Source organism: Sordaria macrospora, chromosome 3 (genome assembly GCF_033870435.1).
Source record: "Sordaria macrospora chromosome 3, complete sequence".
Lineage (NCBI taxonomy): Eukaryota > Fungi > Ascomycota > Sordariomycetes > Sordariales > Sordariaceae > Sordaria > Sordaria macrospora.
This window is the reverse complement of record NC_089373.1, coordinates 867,400-889,100: the sequence shown is the minus strand read 5'-3', so window position 1 is coordinate 889,100 and position 21,701 is coordinate 867,400. Positions and strand designations below refer to the sequence as shown.

At 52.3% G+C, this 21,701-nt stretch overlaps 4 protein-coding genes across 4 annotated transcripts; 2 read left to right on the top strand and 2 right to left on the bottom strand.

Annotated features, from left to right (window-relative positions):
- Window positions 1-250: 250 nt before the first annotated feature.
- On the top strand, window positions 251-4,331 carry SMAC4_01722 (uncharacterized protein). Its single transcript, XM_003348652.2, has 3 exons — window positions 251-1,154; window positions 1,233-1,363; window positions 1,468-4,331. Exons 1-3 carry the CDS (start codon window positions 1,110-1,112, stop codon window positions 3,971-3,973), a joined length of 2,682 nt encoding a protein of 893 aa, XP_003348700.1. The 5' UTR covers window positions 251-1,109; the 3' UTR covers window positions 3,974-4,331.
- Window positions 4,332-6,188: 1,857 nt separating this feature from the next.
- Window positions 6,189-10,225, top strand: SMAC4_01721 (uncharacterized protein). The gene is made up of 6 exons (XM_024655263.2): window positions 6,189-6,416; window positions 6,669-6,703; window positions 6,795-6,856; window positions 7,018-8,487; window positions 8,629-8,922; window positions 8,980-10,225. The coding sequence occupies exons 2-6, from the start codon at window positions 6,691-6,693 to the stop codon at window positions 9,262-9,264; spliced, it is 2,124 nt and encodes a 707-aa protein (XP_024511167.1). The 5' UTR covers window positions 6,189-6,416; window positions 6,669-6,690; the 3' UTR covers window positions 9,265-10,225.
- A 1,211-nt stretch (window positions 10,226-11,436) lies between these two features.
- On the bottom strand, window positions 11,437-15,669 carry SMAC4_01718 (uncharacterized protein). The gene is made up of 4 exons (XM_003348648.2): window positions 14,767-15,669; window positions 14,171-14,686; window positions 12,054-14,080; window positions 11,437-11,972 (listed from the first exon to the last, which is right to left on the bottom strand). The coding sequence occupies exons 1-4, from the start codon at window positions 15,274-15,276 to the stop codon at window positions 11,726-11,728; spliced, it is 3,300 nt and encodes a 1,099-aa protein (XP_003348696.1). The 5' UTR covers window positions 15,277-15,669; the 3' UTR covers window positions 11,437-11,725.
- Window positions 15,670-16,209: 540 nt separating this feature from the next.
- On the bottom strand, window positions 16,210-21,540 carry SMAC4_01717 (uncharacterized protein). The gene is made up of 5 exons (XM_066089636.1): window positions 20,335-21,540; window positions 19,157-20,281; window positions 18,625-19,100; window positions 18,257-18,573; window positions 16,210-18,165 (listed from the first exon to the last, which is right to left on the bottom strand). The coding sequence occupies exons 1-5, from the start codon at window positions 20,563-20,565 to the stop codon at window positions 16,409-16,411; spliced, it is 3,906 nt and encodes a 1,301-aa protein (XP_065946400.1). The 5' UTR covers window positions 20,566-21,540; the 3' UTR covers window positions 16,210-16,408.
- Between the last annotated feature and the right edge of the window lie 161 nt (window positions 21,541-21,701).

The window sequence follows — 21,701 nt, the reverse complement described above, 5'->3', positions numbered from 1 at the left end:
GTCTGGCCAGAACCAGATTTCTTGTCATCTTTTCTATATCCAACGTCGTTTTCTTGCTTTTCGAGTCGTCAGCTTCAATTTGTTCAGCTTCTCGGCTCGGCAGTATGTGCCTTTGGCTTCAAGTCCTGGGTGGGCAGGCAACATTACATTCTCCGGCTGCCATCATCATCACTACTACTGCAGCGTCTCGATTGTTCTCTTTGAACAATTTCATAGTTTCCGGTTCGGTTCATTGCTTTAATTCCTTGCTCGCTCGGAGGACATGCATTCTCACACGATTGATTCTAACCCCTTGCCCAGGTGTCCAGGTCTCCGAAAGTAGACACATAGTCGAGAGAGCACAACATGAAGCCTGGTGCAGAGTGCAGGTAAGTAGTAATTTAGGCGGTATACAGACAAGACAAGGCGCTGGGGATATACTAGTGTGCCAGTTTTGAATAAGATGTTGGAGGATTCCCATCCCCTCATCTGCTTTCGGGAACAGGAGTTTTGCCTTGCTTCTTGCTTTGCCCCTCCCTCCTATGGTTATACGAAAGTGTGTCTTCATCGAAACGCCAACCCCCACGAAAGAGAGACACTGCCCTTCCTACCCGGCCGCTGGATCTACATACATACACATGTCGTGTTCAAAGGCGTGCGTTGTGTTGTATCGTCTTGTCTCGTCCTGCAACCACCCGCCGAGCAAGCTGTCTTGACGACTCAGACGACTCAGGCGACCCAGGCAGACATCAACAAAAATTTCACGTTTTTGAGAAGAGGAAAAGATCTCGCGTTTGCTGCATCTTCCCGTCCCCGTCCCCGTCTCCGTCTTCGGGAGGGGACACCGCTTGTTGGGTTGAAAGTTATTTCCCGCCTCGACATATGCGGGTTAAGAGAAGGAGAGGAAGGGTGTAGAAGGTGACACCCCCCTGGGCTTCTCTGCGTTCTTTGCAGGTTTTAACGGTTTCTGATTCATTCCTTCTCTTGGTGGTTTTGGAGAGGCTGCTATATACCCACACCGGACAATATCGACACTTGCCTGCGCCTGGTTGTTTCTTGCGAGCGATAGAGAGTTACTGAATTGAAAAGAAGATTTAGGGGAAGGAGAAAGAAGGGACAAGCGAAGCAACATGACTATCAACTATCTGGGGGAGGATGAATGGCCGGTGAAAGAGGTAAGCCTACATTGCATCTCGGGCCTCGGTGAAGGATGAAGAGGATGTCCTAGCTAACTACTGTGCTCTCGCCTTTAGATCGTCTATACGGCCATCGTGGGACTAGTCATGCTTGCAGCATGTCTCGAGTGGTTCTTATGGATCGCAGCGTTCATGTATTGCCTCGTGAAGGTATTCATGAAGGCAGAACACTGGACGGTTAGGGTGTTGTCAGTGATAATAGGGACTGCGTTTATGTTGCTGAGGTACCTATGTTCCGCCTCAACCCTCCTTACGGCCATCAATGTCTGGCTAACATGACTGATCCCTCTAGATGTATCTTCCTACCCATCATGATCGTCACCCTCCCACTCCCAAGCCAAGTCGTCAAAGTCTGGCCAACAGCCATGGTCGGCTTCCTACAATGGTTCGCCTTCTACAGCTTCGCCGGCCTGCTCACTATTCCCTGGCTCTTCTGCGTCTACCAAATCGTCACTCACCAACTGGGCCGCACCAAGCGCATCAAGCAAGTCCTCGACGAAGTGTCCGCGCCCAAAGTCGTCATCGTCATGCCCTGCTACAAAGAAGACCCCGAAGTGCTTATAACGGCCATCGACTCCGTCGTCGACTGCGACTACCCTCCTTCCTGCATCCACGTCTTCCTCTCTTTCGACGGCGACCAAGAAGACGAGCTCTACCTGAACACCATCGAGAAGCTGGGCGTTCCCTTGACGCTCGAATCCTACCCCAAGTCGATCGACGTCGCCTACAAAAACGCGCGCATCACCGTCTCCCGCTTTCCGCACGGCGGGAAAAGGCACTGCCAAAAGATGACCTTCAAGCTGATCGACCGTGTATATCGCGAGTACCTGAAGCGCAACGACAACCTGTTCATCCTGTTCATCGACTCGGACTGCATCCTCGACAAGGTGTGTCTGCAGAACTTCGTCTACGACATGGAGCTCAGCCCGGGCAACCGGCGCGACATGCTGGCCATGACGGGGGTGATCACCTCCACGACGCAGAAGCATAGCTTGATCACCCTGTTGCAGGACATGGAGTACATCCACGGGCAGCTGTTCGAGCGCACCGTCGAGTCCGGGTGCGGCGCCGTCACCTGCTTGCCGGGCGCTTTAACCATGCTCCGGTTTTCTGCTTTCAGGAGAATGGCCAAGTACTACTTCGCCGATAAAGCGGAGAACTGCGAAGATCTGTTCGACTACGCAAAGTCGCACTTGGGCGAGGACCGCTGGCTGACGCACCTGTTCATGATCGGAGCCAAGAAGCGGTACCAGATCCAGATGTGCACGTCCGCCTTCTGCAAGACCGAAGCCGTCCAAACGATGGCGTCGCTGATCAAGCAGCGGCGCCGGTGGTTTTTGGGATTCATCACCAACGAAGTGTGCATGTTGACGGACTGGCGGCTGTGGAAGCGGTATCCAATCTTGATCCTGGTGCGCTTCATGCAAAACACCATTCGCACCACAGCGCTGCTCTTCTTCATCATGGTCCTCGCCCTGATCACCACCACAAAAAAAATCGACGACCTCCCCGTTGGTTTCATCGCCATCTCGCTGGGTCTCAACTGGCTGATGATGATTTACTTCGGCGCCAAACTGCGCCGCTTCAAGATCTGGTTGTACCCCATGATGTTCGTCCTCAACCCCTTCTTCAACTGGTACTACATGATCTACGGCATCTTCACCGCCGGCCAGCGCACGTGGGGCGGCCCGCGCGCCGACGCCGCAGCCGCCGACTCGACCACCACCGCGCAGGAAGCCATTGAGATTGCCGAGAAGACAGGTGACGACCTTAACATCGTTCCGGAATCATTCATCCCCGCCGCTCAGGAGCGCAAGGGCATCCTGTCGTCAGAAGACAAGGGCTTCACCACGGGCACTAGCACCGGCGGCGGCCTCGGCCGCTCCAAGAGCATCCTCCAACCGCCAGACAAGCTGGTCGGCAAGTTTGCTGCGCCCGAGCGGTCTGCAAACGGGATGTATCAGCACTTTGACGACTCCATGGCTTCCGTCAGTTTGTTTACCCACGCTGGCGGGTCCTCATTGATGTTACCTACCGTAGCCGGTTCCGCGACTACTAGCAAGCGACACCACCATCAGCATCAGCATTCCCAGCAGCAATACCACCCACAGCAATATCACCACCAACACCAACTCCAACACCGTGACTCCTTTGATAGCACCTTCTCCATGCACACTACCGGCGCAAACAGCATGTCAGTGTACATGCCCCGTCGAGTAGAAAGTATCATGGGGGAAGAAGACCGGAGGAAGTACGAGCTGGCGCAGGCTAGCTCGGGACACCTGGTTTCCGGCAACCCTACCCGCGTGTTGGGACCGCAACAGCAGCAACCTCCCCCCGGCCAGGTGTACGAGTTTTCTGAATCGGAACTGAGAAGAGCTGGGTTTTATACCGACGCGGTACCAGATTATGGACGGCCAGCGCTACCTTCGGGGTCACCGCAGCCGCAGCCGCATCGTAGGTTGGCGAGCAGTGACAGTTTTGACTCCGTTGGGCGGCCGTCTGGTTCTCCTACCCCTTATCAGGATCATGGGTATGCACAAGAAGGATATGGACAGAGGCAGCAAGGAGGAGGATCAGGGTCGTTTTCTGTGCCTATGCCACCTGCTCCAGCTCCGAGCGGAACAGGTCATCAGCAGCAACAACAAACGGGGAGGAGTCCCCTGGGTAGAGCGAGCTGGGTGAGGACGTCGACTATGGACCAGGTTGAGAGTGAGATTGAAGCGTCACACGGTAGGTTTTCTGACGCCCCTGGGCATGGAAGGAGAGGAGGGCAGGGGCAGAGTTCGAGGGGATAGGGACAGAGGTAGTTTGGGTGAGGTTTCGGGGTGCTGAGGAGGTAAAATGGTGAAATGAACATGACGGTGATGGGGTAACTGGGGGAGGGATCAGAAGAGAGAAGTGGTAGAGCTAGGCAGGGTAGACAGGGCACGCTGGGTACTTAGGCTAAGTACTACCCCTTTTTTTGGGCTGTGTCTGGATATGGAGATGTCAACATTGGGGTGGTTACTGGGACAACGGACAACACTTGTAGTTGGATATCATGAGCTGACGAGGGTGTTTTTTTCTGGATTGTTGGTATTTGTATCATAAGCTGCGTCAGTGAAAGACATGTAAATAGCCAATATGTATCTAAACTCGTGAATATTGCAAAGGGGTTCATGTTCAGCAGAAACCCAGCGAACTCATGAACAGGCTTGAACGTTTCTGGAATGTTGATAAGCCAAATCCTGAGGTAGTAATAGTGCAGAACTTGTGAAGAACCGCAGAGAATAACCTGAGCCAAGAGCTCATTTGTCCTACAGGATTGGAAGACTTGTTGAACAACTTGGTTGGAAATTTACGGAAGCATCTGGTAAGAAGAAGAAGGGAGTGGTCGAAACTGGACATGCACTCCCACCTTGTGAGTAGGTCTCGAGAAGCACTTTAGGGGTTGAAGCTTCCTGACGGGAATCGGTGATGTAAGTTCAGTGGTCAGGTGGTGTGTATAAGTGCGGTGAAGTATGCTCTCCAACCTTCCAAAGTACTCCCTTCCGAAACATCACGAACTCAATTGCCAATCTCTGTCTGGTACTGCCAAGCCGATGCAAAGAGATCTGGAACTTCCACGAAACTTCGTGACGAGCGGGATAACTGAAGGCATCACCGGCACTGCCGTATGTACTAGCCTTGCAAAAATATGAATCTTCATATGATTGATGCATAAGAAATGTTGGTATAACCGGTCCACCCGGGGGTTTTGAAGTCCGTCTCAAAGTGACTGGTCAATAGTCATAGGAGCCCCTCGGAACCCAAGGGGGGCAGCACGAGGGCAGCACGAGGGCAGCCAAGAAAACCCAAGAATTGCGCCTGGGTTAGGATTGGGTAAGTGTTATGTACAAAGTACCACAGCGACTCCAGCAAGTATCCAGTGCTGTATGTCAGTCATGTCAGTGTACCTGCTTGGAGGCTATGTATGTGTCAACATGATCTTGGGACAATCTTGGCCTTATGGATGCCCCTTTGGGATCGTGCAATTGGCGAAGTGGAAGGTGTTCCGGGGAAGGGCCCCGCTGGTTGACGTGGGAGGCGAATTTGGCCCCCGGACGGAAAGTGAGGCTATCATGAATTGAGGCTTCAGTGGGCGGCGAGGGTTGTAAGAGGCGGGAGGATCGGGGATCATTTTTGGTAGTCTATTGCCGCTTGACAGGAACCGTGAAAGATGGGAGCGAACGAAAGAGGCGGACAAGAAGCTTGACAGTCGGTTGAAGAAGACGTCCTGAAGATCATCACTCTTGTCCACTCGTCCGTAAGCCGTCAAAGTGCAAGTGCCTGCCTAACAATGACTGCCCAGACCACACTGTTTGACTGTTGTCCCTTTGGGCGGTGAGATGGGGCACAAGATGTGAAAACCCAGACTTTGAAGAGGAAAGTGGGGTGATAGACACCCTCCTTGGGGTGAATGGAGTGATAAAATGGGATGGCAGTGATGGGAAAGCTTATCAGTAGCCGCTATGCCATTGACCCCGCCGTCCTGTGTCATCCAGTGCCTGCCTGCTGTTGGCAGTTCAGTTTGCTTTGCTGCTGCTGCTTGCCCTGTGAGTGACGTGCCTTGTAACAACATCTGTGATGAGTTCGAGAACTGCTTCTGGACTTTGACTCCTGTCTCCCGGATCAAGTGCCACCGACAAGGTCAACCTGACTTACCAGCATTGTCATAGCTACACTGTTACAGAATTGAAAGAGATGCCTTTCAAGATGACAGCTCGACATTTGTTCAGTCCTGACACAAGCCCGAGTCAACCAGGTCAGGATGGCAGGGCCAATGGGCGCACCAATCGAGAAGCTTCTCCCAGCTTCTGGGGATGACTTGGCCCAGACAGGACCCCCCGGGGGCGGGGTTAGAGGGGCACATTTGGCAGGATTGGGGTCCTCAAGGTCCCTGTAGCCCGACGGATACTTGTTGCCCACGCCTTGCCCGTTCGCAGAGTCCAGTGGTCGGGCAACATTTTTTGCTGATTTTTTTTTATGAGGCTCCAGTTTGCTTGGTCTTTCAGTCCACCTGTCCCGCCGCTGAGAGGGAATCCACTTTTGCGATAAACTTCACACTGCCTCCGGTCCAACTGCAACAGTCTGCGCTTTCCACTTCTGTGACTTCAACGTTTGAACATCTCCATATCCGCCCATTCTTTGCCTGTGTCAACGTCTCCTTGTTGTCCTCTAAACCTCCATATACCCCCAACGCAGACCTTCTTTGTTGTGGTGAGCAAACCAACGACCCCTCCATATCTCCAACATCATATCCTCCCGACATCTACACGCATCATACACAACCTTTCTATCTCCCTATCGACTACCCCTCCCCTACCAAACCAAGAGGCCTCACTTTACTTTTTGAAGCCTTAAGGTGTTCCCCCATACCACCTTACTCGATACATAAACACCACCACCACTACCGCACGAGATACCCCCAGAGTGACCAGTTTTATTTACACATAGTCTTTGCTTTTGCAGTTCTTCATATCCAACCGCCACCATGTCTGTCGTCGGTATGTTACCAATCTTCCCTTCCTCCCTAACCAAACTATCGCCGGTCCCGGTGAAGGACAAGAGAGCTTGCGCTAACAATGGGCCCTGCAGGTGTTGATTTCGGCGCTCTTAATACCGTCATTGCCGTTGCCAGAAACCGCGGTGTCGATGTCGTACGTACCCTTCTCGATCTCGGCCTTCCTCTGGTCATCGCCCCCAAGCTCATCGCATAGACTCTGTCTCCAAGGGAAGAGGAGGATAGCTTTGCGCCGGGACGATAGCGCCTTCACACACGCTGTGGACACCCAAGTACTGACGAACCTCTGTCTGACAGATCACAAACGAAGTTTCCAACCGGGCTACTCCTTCGCTCGTTGGCTTTGGCCCCAAGAGCCGGTATCTCGGTGAGCCCGCCAAGACCCAGGAGATCTCCAACCTGAAGAACACCGTCGGCTGCCTCAAGCGCCTCGCCGGCCGTTCCCTCAGCGACCCCGATGTCGCCATTGAGCAGCAATTCATCTCCGCCCCCTTGGTCGACATCAATGGCGAGGTCGGTGCCGAGGTTACCTACCTCGGCGAGAAGCGCCAGTTCACCTCCACAGAGCTCATTGCCATGTTCTTGAGCAAGATCAAGCAGACCACCCAGGCTGAGGTCAAGGTCGCCGTCCAGGAGCTCGTCATGAGCGTCCCCGCCTGGTTCACCGACAAGCAGCGCAGGAGTCTCATGGATGCCGCCGAGATCGCCGGCCTCCGTCCCCTCCGCCTCATCAATGACACCACCGCTGCCGCTCTCGGCTGGGGTATTACAAAACTCGACCTTCCCGCCCCCGAGGAGAAGCCCAGGAGAGTCGCCTTCGTCGATGTCGGCTACTCCAACTACACCTGCTCCATTGTCGAGTTCAAGAAGGGTGAGCTTGCCGTCAAGGCTACCGCCTACGAGCGTCACTTCGGTGGCCGCAACTTCGACAAGGCCCTCCTCGACCACCTTCAGAAGGAGTTCCTTGGCAAGTACAAGATCGACATCTTCACCAACCCCAAGGCCGTTTGCCGTGTCCTTGCCGCTGCCGAGAAGCTCAAGAAGATCCTTTCTGCCAACCAGCAGGCTCCTCTCAACATCGAGTCCCTCATGAACGACATTGATGTCCGCGCCATGATCACCCGCCAGGAGTTCGAGGCCATGGTCGAGCCCCTCCTCGCCAAGGTCCACGTTCCCCTCGAGCAGGCCCTCGCCGACGCCAAGCTCACCAAGGAGGATATCGACATCGTCGAGGTCGTCGGTGGTGGCTCCCGTGTTCCCGCCGTCAAGGAGCGCATCCAGGCTTTCTTCGGCAAGCAGCTCTCTTTCACCATGAACCAGGATGAGGCCATTGCCCGTGGCTGCGCTTTCAGCTGCGCTATCCTCTCCCCTGTCTTCAAGGTCCGCGACTTCCAGGTCCAGGATGTCATCAGCTACCCCATCGAGTTCGCCTGGGAGAAGGACGCCGATATTCCCGATGAGGACACCAGCCTTGTTGTCTTCAACAAGGGCAACGTCCTCCCCTCCACCAAGATCCTTACCTTCTACCGCAAGCAGCCTTTCGACCTCGAGGCCAAGTACACTAACCCCGATGAGCTCCCCGGCAAGACCTCTCCTTTCATTGGCCGCTTCTCGGTCAAGAACGTTCAGGCCACCGAGGGTCCTGAGGACTTCATGATCTGCAAGCTCAAGGCTCGCGTCAACATTCACGGTATCCTTAACGTTGAGAGCGCCTACTACGTCGAGGACCAGGAGGTCGAGGAGGAGATCAAGGATGAGAACGGCGATGTGAGTAATATTCTTATTAGTGAAGACGGGAAGTCATCGAAAAATCCCATGAAGCGCCGGAAACTTTTCGACGGTTCAGCGGAGTCTCTCGATGGTGGAACGCACGAAAATTTGGACGACGGAAAGCTAACCCACGAGAAGGTTGTCATGGACGGCGACAAGCCCAAGACCCGCAAGGTCAAGAAGCAGGTCCGCAAGGGCGAGCTTCCCATCGTCAGCGCCACCCAGTCCCTCGAAGCTTCCGCCAAGAACGCTGCCCTTGAGAAGGAGCAGGCCATGATCATGGAGGACAAGCTCGTTGCCGACACCGAGGAGAAGAAGAACGAGCTCGAGACCTACATCTATGACCTCCGCAACAAGCTCGACGACCAGTATGCTGATCTCGCCTCCGAGGAGGAGAAGGAGAAGATCAACGCCAAGCTCATGGCTACTGAGGTATGTCGCGATTTCGTGCCTGAGTAAGTGACCAGCTGATACTAATCAAATCAATAGGACTGGCTCTACGATGAGGGTGACGATGCCACCAAGGCCGTCTACGTCGCCAAGATTGAGGAGATCCGCGCCCTTGCCGGCCCCGTCGTCCAGCGCCACTTCGACAAGGTCGAGGCCGAGAGGCAAGCCGTCCTCGAGAGGCTCGAGGCTGAGAAGGCCGCCAAGAAGGCCGAGCAGGAGGCCCGCAAGGCCAAGGAGGCTGCCGAGAAGGCCGCCCAAGAAGGTGCTAAGGACGAGGAGATGACCGATGCCGATGCTCCGAAGCCTGTCGTCGAGGAGGCTTAGAAAGTTGTAAACTTGACGCAGGAGGAGGAAAAGGCCGAGGACACTCCGGACTCAGAGTCGGGGGCACCGACCCCCGCGGAGTCGACGGAGACGGAGACCGAGAATTCGAACAAGATGGATGTGGATGCGGTATTGAATTAAGATATAACATGCTATGCCCTACTCCAAAGAGAGAGAGAGAGAGGCGCAAAGCTTGTTAATGATGAACTGAAAGAAGAGAAAGAGACCAGCATACCCAACCACACATACCCACTCATACTTTCACACACACGCACATTCATATTCATATTCACGTTTACGTTTTGTTTGATCTTATGACCGATTCGATTTCGAAATTCTTCAAAGACTTTGTATGGTGTTGTTATAGCTTTTGTATTTTTTTCTTTTTTTATGACGGCTCACGGATAAGGGGGGAAAAGACGGAAATAAAAGTTTCTATTTGATACACAGCTTTCATAGATGGAAAAGAATTTCAAAGAGAGAGATAAATGTTTCAGAACACTGATCAGGATACTTTTTTTGCGAATTGCTATGTGTTCAAGTGTAAAGAACTTCGGAGGTGCATGCATTATTCACCAACTGCCAAAGAGAAAATCAACATTGTCATATTGTATGAAGGTGGATTCAATGGTTGGTTCTTCGACAATGTTATGCTCACCCATCTATCAAACAAAATCTCGTTGCTCTTCTTTGGAACATAGGCACTGGGGACACATAATTGGTGATGATACCAACTTCGATTCCCGCTACCTAAGCTATGATGCAATGAAGAGAGAAGTGAAGAGGGAGACGAAGGTGAAAAGAGAGGCGAAGAAAAATAATAATAAATCTACAGAGAGTGTAGAGCAGGTGAAGGGAGAAGTAGAATTATTTCGAAAATCACATTTAACAACAACTGTCACAGAGCGCATTGAGCCACTACTTGGGGGTTGTAGTGCGACCTGGGACTCTTTCGTTAACCCCCTCTCATAACAGAGGGAGGAAAAAGATTCTGGGATAGCAAAAAGTTCATGGGACAAACTAAACCACTCTAAAACGCCAACCGTTTGTTACGAGCTGATAATGACGGGCACGGGCCAACCAAGCCACCGGTACACAACAGCCACGCGTAAGCTAGGCAGTGTAACTAGAGGCAGGAAAAGAGCTCTGGGCAGGCAAGGGCTCTGGAGAGTCGAGCCAGACTCACGAATCGAGCCAGCTTGTAAACCACACGCTATGGGGTTCACGTCTACGTGGACATCCGGAAACAGATATCTCGCAGAGGGCGAGCAGGTATAAAGGGACTACGGGAGAACTCAGATTGTCAGATAGTTCGACAGTAGTCAATAGATCATTATCACCGAGACCAGTATTACGAGCATACTTGTTGTGAACCCTTTGGCTTCACCGAACGACTCTGATAGTTACTACCTTCAGCTATCTCATTTAGGCAGATCAGACTGCCGTTCGTCACACCGTTCTTTTGCAAAAAAAATCAAAAAAATCCTAGAATTCCAAAAGAAATCATGGAAGTAGAAATGATAATAAATAAGTCATTTTTTAAAGTTGTATTAATTTTGGACTAGTGTAGAAGGAGACAGAAAGAAAAAAGTTTCAAAACTACACCTTTGGCTGCATGGCTATTGAAATTCATCGTGCACAAAGTGGTGGTCAAGGTTGCACTAACAGCTTTTTTTAGTGTTTTAGCGCCAATGTAGATTGTCCTATGAATATTGCGCTGTCCCGGGAATTTTTTTCCCCCTCTTTTATAAGAGGGGGTTGACGAAAGAGTCCCAGGCAGCACTACAACCCCCAAGCACACCAAATGGACCGTGTTCCTGCAAAAGAATACAAGTAACCGAAGTTGGCAATTCGGTTCCTCAAAGTGGCTTATAAGGTTGCGACGGCGCATACCCTGGGTGACCAAACCAGGCGGATGCTTCAACCGTCACAACAACTCATCTCTTTAAATAGCTAGGTAACTAAGAACTACCAAGTAGAGGTAATAACATTCGTCTCTCGTTATTATCAATGTATGGGGCGTTGACACCTTGGCCAAGAAGCCGCCCAATGACATGTCAATGGTGAAGACTACTTACTGAATTTGCCTTTGTCGCTTAACGAAAACCCAGGCATTGAACATCAACAGGACCTTGTGTCTGCATATGTAGCGGACGAGAGGAACAAACACAATACTAATCCAAATCGAAAATCCTTTTATAGTACCTAGTAAGTAAGAAAAGCTTCATAAACGTACACACATAGACATACTATAATTTCCCAAACCACCGAAAAAGTATGCAGTTTTTTTCCTTCCATCCTTTCCGGCATCATTCTTCATTCTCATTTTATCCATGTATGCATGCCATTAATTTGATGATTGATGACTGATGGGTAATGCTCATAACATTCCCATCTTCTCTCCTCCACCCAGCTTCCTACGCCTATCCTGACCTCGCTAGCACTCGGACAGAAAAGCCGCTTAAGCGATCTCAAACATGGACTTCATCTTGATAATCAGCTGCCACTCGTCGTTGGTCACGTCCTTACGGTAGAACTCCTTGAGGCAGTTGATGGAGGCACGCGAGATCTTGGAGTAGAGCATGTCCTTCTCCTCGAGGTGGCGGCCGTACGTGGGCTGGTTGCCGCCCATTTCGATCTTGATGGCGACGGAGGGTTGACCCTTCTTGCAGACGGGGATCTGCTTGTGGTCACGCTCGATGGAGGTACTAAAGTTGAAATGTTAGTAAATGACCGGTAAAGAAGGGGGATAAGGGAGGAAAGGAGAGGGAAAAGGGGAGGAGACATACACTCTACCGAGATCAATAATCTCCTTGGCACCGGTAACGGCGTTCTGCCTGACGGCAGAAATGGGCGTGTTGATCCTCAGCGAACCATCAACGACATCGACACCGATAACGATGGGGCCAGACTTGTTGAAGACGGCAACAGGGCTGAGCACGCAGGGGAAGACAGCGAGCATCTTGGACTCCTCCTTCTTCTTCTCGAGCAACTCATCCATATGCTTGTTGAACGAGTCGAACAGGTGGTAAATGATGTCGGCAGTGAAGATCTTGACGCCCTGCTGGTCGGCATACTCCTGCGCTTCCTTGTCGACCTTGACGTCGAAGCAGAGCATGACTGCATAATCGGGCGCCTTCTCCAACATGATACCGCACTGCATGACGTCGCGCTTGTAGACGGGACCGATACCGACGTTGGCGACGGGAATCTTGCAGTCCTTGAGGAAGTCGAGCAAGGCCTCGAGCGAACCAAGGGTGGAGGCCTGGACGGAGACACCACGGCCGGATTTCTCGACACGGCTGAAGAGCGAGGCAAGATCGGCCTCGACCTCGTCCTCGAGATCGTCCTCGTCATCGTCGGGGCCGACAACAAGGAGACGGGAACCAGCAATGGCACCCTCGAGACCGGGGGCAGAGATCTTGACACCCAAAGCGGCCTTGACCTCCTTGTTGTGAACGTACTGCGACTTGAGACGCAATTCCCTGAGCGGCGCGGGCGTGAGCAGGGCTCTGATATTTGTTTTGATGACGCCTTCTGTACCACACAGGATAATGCGGTCACCCTCCTTAAGGATACCGTTGGTGAGAATGACATCGATGGTCATACCGAAACCCTCGATGGCCTTGACTTCGAGGACGGTAGCCTGGACCTCGGAGAGGTACATGAGAGAGCCAACCATGCGCTCCTGGGTGAGCTGGACGATGAGCTTCAACATGTCGGGGATACCCTCACCAGTGTGGGCGGAGGTGGGGATCAAGGAGACGTATTTGGCCATGGACTTGTTCTGATAGAAAAGCTCAGAGTTGAAACCCTGCTCGGCGAATGCGAGCTTGGTCTGCTCGAGACGGTTCTTGAACTCGTTCTGAACAGCCTTGTTCTGGAGGGCCAACGATTCCTGGAAGCCGTTGTTCTCTATTTTCTTCCAGCCGTAAAGACGATCGATCTTGTTGAGAGCGACGATGAAGGGCGTCTTCCTGTCACGGAGAAGCTTCATGGACTCAAGAGTCTGGGGCTCGAGACCGTGCATGATATCGACAACCAAGATGGCGATGTTGCAGAGCGACGAACCACGCGAACGCAAGTTGGAGAAAGACTCGTGACCGGGGGTGTCGATGATAAGGAGACCGGGAACCTTGAACTCGAACTTTCCGTCGCGGTTGACGACCGCAGTCTTCTGCTTGATGGCCTCAACGGGGAAGTAAGTGGCACCAATCTGCTGAGTGATACCACCGGCTTCGCCCTCCTGGACGTTGGTCTGACGAATCTTGTCGAGCAGCTTCGTCTTACCGGTATCGACGTGACCAAGAATACAGCAAATGGGCGAGCGAAGGTTGTCCGCAGAGCGGGCCGCAAGAGCAGCCTGATGGGCCTTCTCACGACGCTCAGCGGCCTCTTTCTTCCTCCTGGCCTCCTCCAGTTGCCTGGCGGTGGCCTCCTCATCGTCGGAAGACTCATCCTCAGACTCTTCCTCGGAGTCCTCCTCAGAGTCGGACTCGGACTTGTCGTCCTTCTTGGCGTCAGCCTTGCCGTTGGCCGCGGCAGACTTAGGAGCATCCTTCTTGGAGTCCTCCTCCTCGTCGGAGTCGGCATCCCAGCTGTCCTTGACATCCTCCTTGTCAGAGGCAACAGCGGCCTCCCAGTCCTCGTCAACGCTCTCCTCAGCAGCGGCCTTAGCGGCAGCAGCCTTGGCAGCAGCCTCCTTCTCGGCCTTCTCGCGCTCGATGCGGGCCTTCTCCTCTTGCTCCTTGGCAAGAGCCTCAGCGGCGAGTCTTGCGCGCTCAGCAGCCTCGGCGAGAGCCTTCTCTTCGTCTCTCTGTAACAAGCAAGCTAGTTAGCGCTGTCCATAGCGTATCATGGTAAGAAAAAGAAAAAAAAGAAGAAAAAAAACTCCGAGAAAACTCACCTTCTTGTTAGCAGCCTTCTTCTTCTTATCGTCGTAGACAGGCTTCTTCTTGGGCTCCTCACCCTCAAGCGCGTTGACCTTGATACCGGCCGCCAACATCTGCTGGAGCTTCCTCTCGTTGCGGGCCTTCTCTTCCCTCTGGGCCTTGGTCATGAACTTGCCCTCCTTCTTGAGCTGCTCGATCCTTTGCTTCTCCTTCTCCTTCTTGCGGGCGCGCTCCTCCTCCTTGCGCTTGGCCTCCTCGGCCGCAAGGCGCTCCTCCTCCTCTATCCTGGCCTTCTCCTCGGCGAGGAGTTTAGCCTCCTCCTCTTGGCGACGGCGCAGCTCCTCCTGCTGCTTCTGGAGGGCGAGCAGGTGGGCGGGGAGCTTCTTCTTCTTGCCACCGGCGGCTTCGGCGGCGGGAGCGGGAGCCGGGGTCGAGACGGGGCTGGGGGTTTCGGCCTTCTTCTCCTCCTTCGCGGCAGGCTCGGCCTTGGTGGCAGCGGCGGGTGTGGTACCCTTCTTCTTAGCAGCAGCCTGTGTGGTGTAAAAGAAGTTAGTCAGTCTTTCGTTATTCCTAGTATATAGCCACTAGTGGTAAAATAATGACTACTCACCTGCTCCTTCTTGCGCTGCTTCTCGCGCTCCTTCTTGAGCTTCTCCTTCTCGGCCTTGGTCAAAACCCTAGGGCCATCCTCATCGGCGGCGTCCTCGTCCTTCTTGGCGGCGGCGGCGGCGGGAGCAGCCTTCTGCTGCTGCTGCTGCTGCTGCTTGCCCTTGCCGCCCTTGCCCTTCTTCTCGGGGAGAGCGAACTCGTCGTCGAGGTTGGCCTCCTCGGCGACCTTGGCGGAGAGATCGGGGACGGCCTCCTCAGCTGGCTTCTCGGCGCCGGGAGCGGTCTCACCGAGCTCGGCCTCCCAGTCGTCGACGATGCCCTTCTTCTTGCGCTTCTCCTTGGCCTTGCGCATTCTCTCCATCAGACCGCCACCACCGGAAGCGTCCTCATCGGCGGCGGGCTCGGCGGCAGCATCGGCGGCAGCGCCGTTGTTGACGGGGGCGATGGACTCGCCCAGCTCGGCCTCCCAGTCATCGTTGGCCTTCTTGTTTCCCTTTTTCTTGGGCGCCATGTTGGGCTGCTGGTAGTCGACCGGTAAGGCGGGGAATACCTCGAGAAGCGGATGTCGGTAGGATGAGGATGAAGGGGGAGAGGATCCTAAATGGGCTCCTTCTCTCTTCCTTGTGACGAAGTCGACGCAGTACGGTAACGGGTGAAGACCTCGTTACTCGTTAGGTGGTTCTAGTGGTGGGTTCGTGGGGCCGCAGACTGGGGCTACTGGGCCGTTATATGCGATATGGCTGGCTGCTAAACAGGCAAGCGGCGTTCTTTTTTGGTGCTGTAGGCCCTGTCGAACGGGATAGGGCTTGTCACTTTTCGGTGCTGCAGTGTGGATGCACCGTGGATCTTTTTATTCTTTGTATTGAGGCTTGGTAGAGGTCGGTCACAGGTATCTCGGTACCTGTACTGGCTGTCTACCTTTTGTGCTTCTTCTTTCAGCCCGTGTTGAGTGCTTGATATTGTCTCCTTTTACGGTCAAAAACAGCAATCATGTCCCATTTTCTGATTCGATACCAAGTGGTGGAAGTCGCGAATGGTAAATGAGTCTCGATCGAGAAAAAAATTCTAGACAAGGATCGCCACTGGAACCTTTTTTTTGCCAGAGCTCGGGCTTTTGACATTTATTGCACAGACAGTTGGAGAGACTGCAGACAGACGACCACCGTGCTGAGCACTGGGTGACACGGGACGACAGCTTCAGGATTTTTTCAGTGGTGCAAAAGTTCCTACAGCGGCAATTTGTTAGTGCAGAGATGCGGGGCAACTGTTTGCTTCGGGCAGTTGGTCGCACTGGGCGATTATGTTCGGATTAAATTCAGTATTTACTTACAGCCAATTTTGTGCATTTAATGTGATATTACTCGCAAGGGGCAGGTCTAATTCAACTCGGGAACCGTGGACAGTACCTTTATAGCACCCTCAACTTGTCAAGCATATTGCCGTACTGGTCCAATGAATCATTCACGAGGCTGAATCTAAGTATGTCATGCTTACAATGTTGCTTATTTATTCATATGCTTTGGTATGACAACACCAACAATATCCTTCGGGCTTCTAGGCAGATGCTAGGTCATATGTTGGTCACCAGTTATCCTGCCCTTCCATGTTTTTCTTCCTTTCCCTCTTATCGGGATCTCAAGCAGCTAATAGACTTGCCTGAGATAACACATCAACACGTTATAAGCCAGTTCAAAGTAATGGTCCGCAGTCCCCTGTCCCTTCCATCCGGAAGTATATATTCCCAAATCCAAGTTATCCAGCAGGATCCTGAACTGTCCCAACAGCTCATCGGTGTTCACCAAGTCCTGCAAGACTTCTGCATCCAAGATGGTCTTCAAAAGATCGCCATCCACATGCATCTGCCCAATGTATCCCGGGTCCGGCTTCTCGCCCAGAAGCCTTTCTTCGTCCCTCCTCTCCCTGAGGTTGTATAAGTTGACGATGAATCGCAACAAACGAAATGCGTGCTGGTCAAGCAATGTGAAGTGAATCATGGTGCCGTCAATCGAGATTCCTAAGATCTCGCCATTGTCCGGTGTGCTGATAAGCCGACCGTACTTGGGTACGTTCCACACTCCTTGCTCCCATGTTGGCCGTGTCCTGCCGCGGCGGAGCTTCCTGATACTAACTGGAAGTTTCCCCTGGAAGAGCATCTTAAACTCGGCCCAGTTATGAGTTCCTGATGCTCTGGGCCATTTCCAAAGGCCGGCCACGCCACGATCTCTGTCAGTAACCAAACACATGTCGTCTTGGACTTTCATAAACGAAGTTGGTGTAACCTCGCGAGGATCATGGAACTCGACTGTTGCAGAATTCTCACTGACGTCGTCAAGCGCCGGGTCGATCAGCTGGAGTGAATCGTCCCACGTCAAGGCGAGAAGCTTCGTTTCGGAGATTTGAAGGTCCAGGGCCAACGACTCCAACTCAAACGTTTTGCGTGGTTTCAGCTTCTTCTCGACAGGGTCGAGTACATCCCAGTGAAGTATATTGTCGACGCAATAGATCACGCTTTCCTCATGACCTATCACTGAGTACACCGGTCCTTCGCAGGACTTCTTGTGCCGTGTCCAGTACTTTATCGAAGGGGGGCGGCCCCCTTCCAATGGCTCCTTTTCCGTGGACACGATAATGAGCTGGCCATGTTTGGTACCGACAAGCAGATAGCGCCATGTCCCGCCATTTTTCTTGTATTCCCATTCTGCCAGGCCATGGATTCTGTCCTCGGATTTGCCCAGTCCCACGATATGCTGAACTGGAGTTCCTGCTTTGTCGATCGGTTTTCCGATGTCCTCTCCGGTGTCAGGGTCCATAAACATCAACGTGGTCTTTTTTCCCTCATCGTTAACACCGACCACCAGGCTACGTAGGCTGGGCGAGTAAAACGTCTTGACTGGTGTCTTTCCGATTTTGATATACCGATGGGCTAGACCGGGCTCCTCGTGTAGCTCGGCAATAATCACGCTCGGCCCCGCTAGCATGAGAATCGGAGTAAAGCCTTCACTCGCACATGGAATGTCAATTGCCATGCCGTACTCAACAAGTGGCATAGGAGCACCCAAATTGCCGGCGTTAGTAGGTAAAACACGGTGTTTTGTCATGTGATAGACAGAACCGTTCGGCCCATGTTCATCGAGTTGTACTTCAATCAAGGCTTGATCGCACGAGACCAGTACTCTCGGTCTGCTGGTATGCGAATGGCGGGCCGCAGTAATTTTTACTGCGGTCAGTCCTATTTGCTGGTAGTAGACCATTGTAGTACTCTTCCATTCTTTCGAAATATGAATGAGCTCACCACCTCTGGTTCCTAGAAGTATCGCGTTATTAACAGAAGCGATACTTCCAATTGCCTTGGGAGGCATGTCATTTTGATATCCTGTTTCTCCAGGCGTCGACTTGAGTTCTATGAACCCGTCAGTATAATGGAAACTGCAGCACAGTGTAGCAAAATGCAGCAGGAGCTAAGCCGTACTCTGTATGCTGGGTCAACTTACGTTCTGCGATATCAATTTCCTCGACATCTCGTGAACCTGTCTCAGTCGTTGGGGTACGGATTTGCAAATACGGCCGTCCGTCCTTCCAAAGACCGACGATGATCCCAAGGTTCTTGCTGTGGTGTATCGAAGTCACGTCCCCAGATACGTCGAACTGAACCTGAGAGACGACTGCGGTCCCATAGAACTTGAAGCTGTAAATTCTGAACTGCGGCCCAACATGCGTTGACACAGTGATCCAGTCATCCGTAATGCAAGCGTCAGAGACTGATACGTGCGGCTGATCCTGCAGAAGCTTGTCAAAAGAAAACTGCTTCCTGTGATATTGTTAGAGCAACTCATACCAAGTGGGCTCAGTAGTTTCGTACCATTCGTCTGTAATATACCGGACCTCGTTCTTGAAGATTGTGATTGAGGCTGTGGTAACTTGAACAGTAACCCCATTAACCTGCGCTACTGCCAAAGTTGGCGAAAACAAGTCGTAAAGGATCTGGTCTGGTTCCGGATCTGTCAGATCTGAAAAATCTTCTGGCAGTTCTCTAACCTGCGAATGAATAGGGGTAGTCCACAGTAGGTCGTAACGTCCATGTGTATTCGAGAAATTGAGAAGCCAGGCTTGTTTCAGCCCATCCCCAATTTCGAGCTCCAATCCAATGTCTGCTTTCAGTCCATGCCGGTATTCAGTAATGCAGCCTGTTAGTCCATGACCAGAGGCTGCAAATATCCTGCCAGGTGCTCTGAGCTCGGAAGCCTTATCTCCCGAAGAGTCAGTCACCGCAAAGTCCAGGGTGGGGGCACCACTAGGTAAGGTGCCTATCTGCAATGGATGATCTCGTGGGGGGATCTAATATAAGGTCAGTCAAAGACACCAAAGGTAAAGGCGAGGCTAGTTCCGCAAACCTTCCAAACGCTCCCCGTGCCGTTATCGCTGCCCAGCACGAGAACATCTGCGTACTGATCAAACAAGTAGGCAAATGCAGACGAGATATTGCACTTGAAGGCATCAATGAAGGTCGAGCGCTCCAACGCATGGTCTTCATCAACTTCGATGTAGACAACAATGCCGTCCTCTCTGGCAAGGTATAAGCAGTCCTTGCCTTTGAGATACCGTGGCAGCCTATACGGTCTATCCCAAGCTGTCCATAATGGGTTTCCAGTACCGTAATGATTCGGACTCTTTGGAGGTGCGTCGAGCTCCAGTGACTCGAATATAGGCGGGCCATGCAAGGATTCGGTGCACACAGCAACCTGTTCTGGGGAAATGGCGATGAAAGCTGACCCGACGGTCAAGGGAATGAGGAGTTGAGGCATTTGGTGTTCGACTGGCAATCGATGGCCACGCTTTTCTTCCGCAAAGACATCGGCAAGGTTGTCTCCTAACGTCCATTCGTAAATAACCATTCTTGATTTGCCATTCTTAACGACAATGAGCAAGAGAATGATGTGATCCTTGTCTTCTGGACGTGGGTACAGAAACGTGAGGCTTTGTATCACGCCTTGAACACCCCGCAAACGAAAGTTTTTAACTATCCCCACGGTGTTTTCGTCTTGAGGTCGGGTGAAGTTGGCGAAAGACTCGAGCTCACATACCGCAAATAGACCGTGGAAGCTACTTAAGGCCATGTACCGAGAGCTTGGATCTACAGCCATGTGAGCTCCAAAATTACCGTCCTGAAACTGTGGGGGCCTTCGAAACACGAATTCGGTAGAGCTGTAAAACTCGGGTCGACCGTCGGCCCCTGGACCAATCCAAAGGAAGACAACATCGGCATTGTCCATGACCAGCGCCAGCAACTGGGGCGGCAGTTGAGAGGTCGACCCAAATGATGGCGACGAGTGTAAGTCCTGCTCCTCCACCTTCGCGGGGGGATCAACGTCCATAGCAGAGTTGAGGTCGTCGACGCCATCTGGAATATCGAAAGAGCCGACTACACAGGCGTTGCGAATGTTATGTGGGAATCTGCGGAAAAGGATGTCTCGAAACTGGCCGTTGCTCTGAAATTCACGGATTTGGATAGACCGATGCTAGGCAAAAGGTCAGTCCCGTCACAAGAAGTGGGAACAAAGTTTCGACTTACGCCTATAAAGGCAACATCATTGTGATGAGGCGATCTGAGCCTTACGGGTAGCACAGACTTCACCATCTGGCTGTCCGCCACGGTCCTTGTGAGTAGTCCGCATATCGGAGGGTCAATCTGCTCTGCTCTCTTAGGACCTGGAGCAGCCTGTGCCCTGAGAAAAGTCTGAAAGTCGACAGTCTCAGAGACCCATTCCCCATTGCGGAGGACATTGGTTCGGAAGGAAGTCATGTTGGTAGATATAGGCAGATCGGCGGTTCGGTAGGATACGCCCCGTCACGGGTCGGCCGGCTCGGAAACGTGCAGTATTCAGCCTAGTTCTCAGGTTAGTTTCTGGTCGTGATGCATGTTCCTGGGTCCCAAGAGGCTCTGAGATAACGAGATGCTAATCGAATGAAAACAAGATGTCTGGAAAAAGGAAATGGGGATGAAAAGACAAAGAGTAGCGGAAGGTCAGTAAGACACCTTGAGCGATAAAACAGAAAACAAGGGAAGGCAGCATCCTATCTGCAAGGTGGAAAGAGCGAACTGGCGCGAGTCTCAGTGATGAGTAGCAGAAGATGGCAATAAGCAATGGAAGGTATCAGATGTCATGCAGTGTCGACTCACCTTGAGCTGTAGACTTGGGTTGTACCACCTCTCCAGGCTGTACAGACATACTAAGTATGGTAAATACAGGGGAAGTAAGTAAACGTTGACCACACTTTCTTGAGCTGTGGCCGCTTCACCACCGTAATCGGAATACGGCGAGAGGTCTGTAGAGGACGACAAGTTGCTGGAGATCTCAAGGCGGAGGAGTTACCAGGCAAGATTTGTACCTGCGGTGACCTGTAAGGTACCCGCAAAGATTGATTTCCGTGTGGCTCGACCTGGGATTTCCGATTGCTTCACTGGCGCAGCGCCAAAGAGCGGCAATGACCCGATAAACAAACAGCTTGATGTGAAGTTGAAAGAAATGGCAGCAAAGTCTCGACTCAACCCCATCAAATACGGACCAGTTGAAGTGTTGATAAAATCATGTTGAAGAGATGGGGAGGTCGAAGGTGGGGTGTGGAAAGGTGCTGTACAGTATTGTTAGTGTACTCTATCTGAAGGAGTGAAGCTCCCTCCCAGGGGCTAGCAGATAGTGGGGCAGGGTGGCCCACCTATTATAACAGGCGGGTTCGACAGCTTCCGAAACGTACATTCCTTCCGCAGGCATCAATATAAAAACAACCTTTAGGACTTCGATATGACAATGCTGTGATCCCAATTCCTAATGTACTGTACATGAGATGTAATTAACGAACGATGCCAGTGACAGGTCACAGCTCCATGAACAAAGATCCGAGCCGAGACCGTTGCTGCAGCCTGAGGTGGACCGAGAC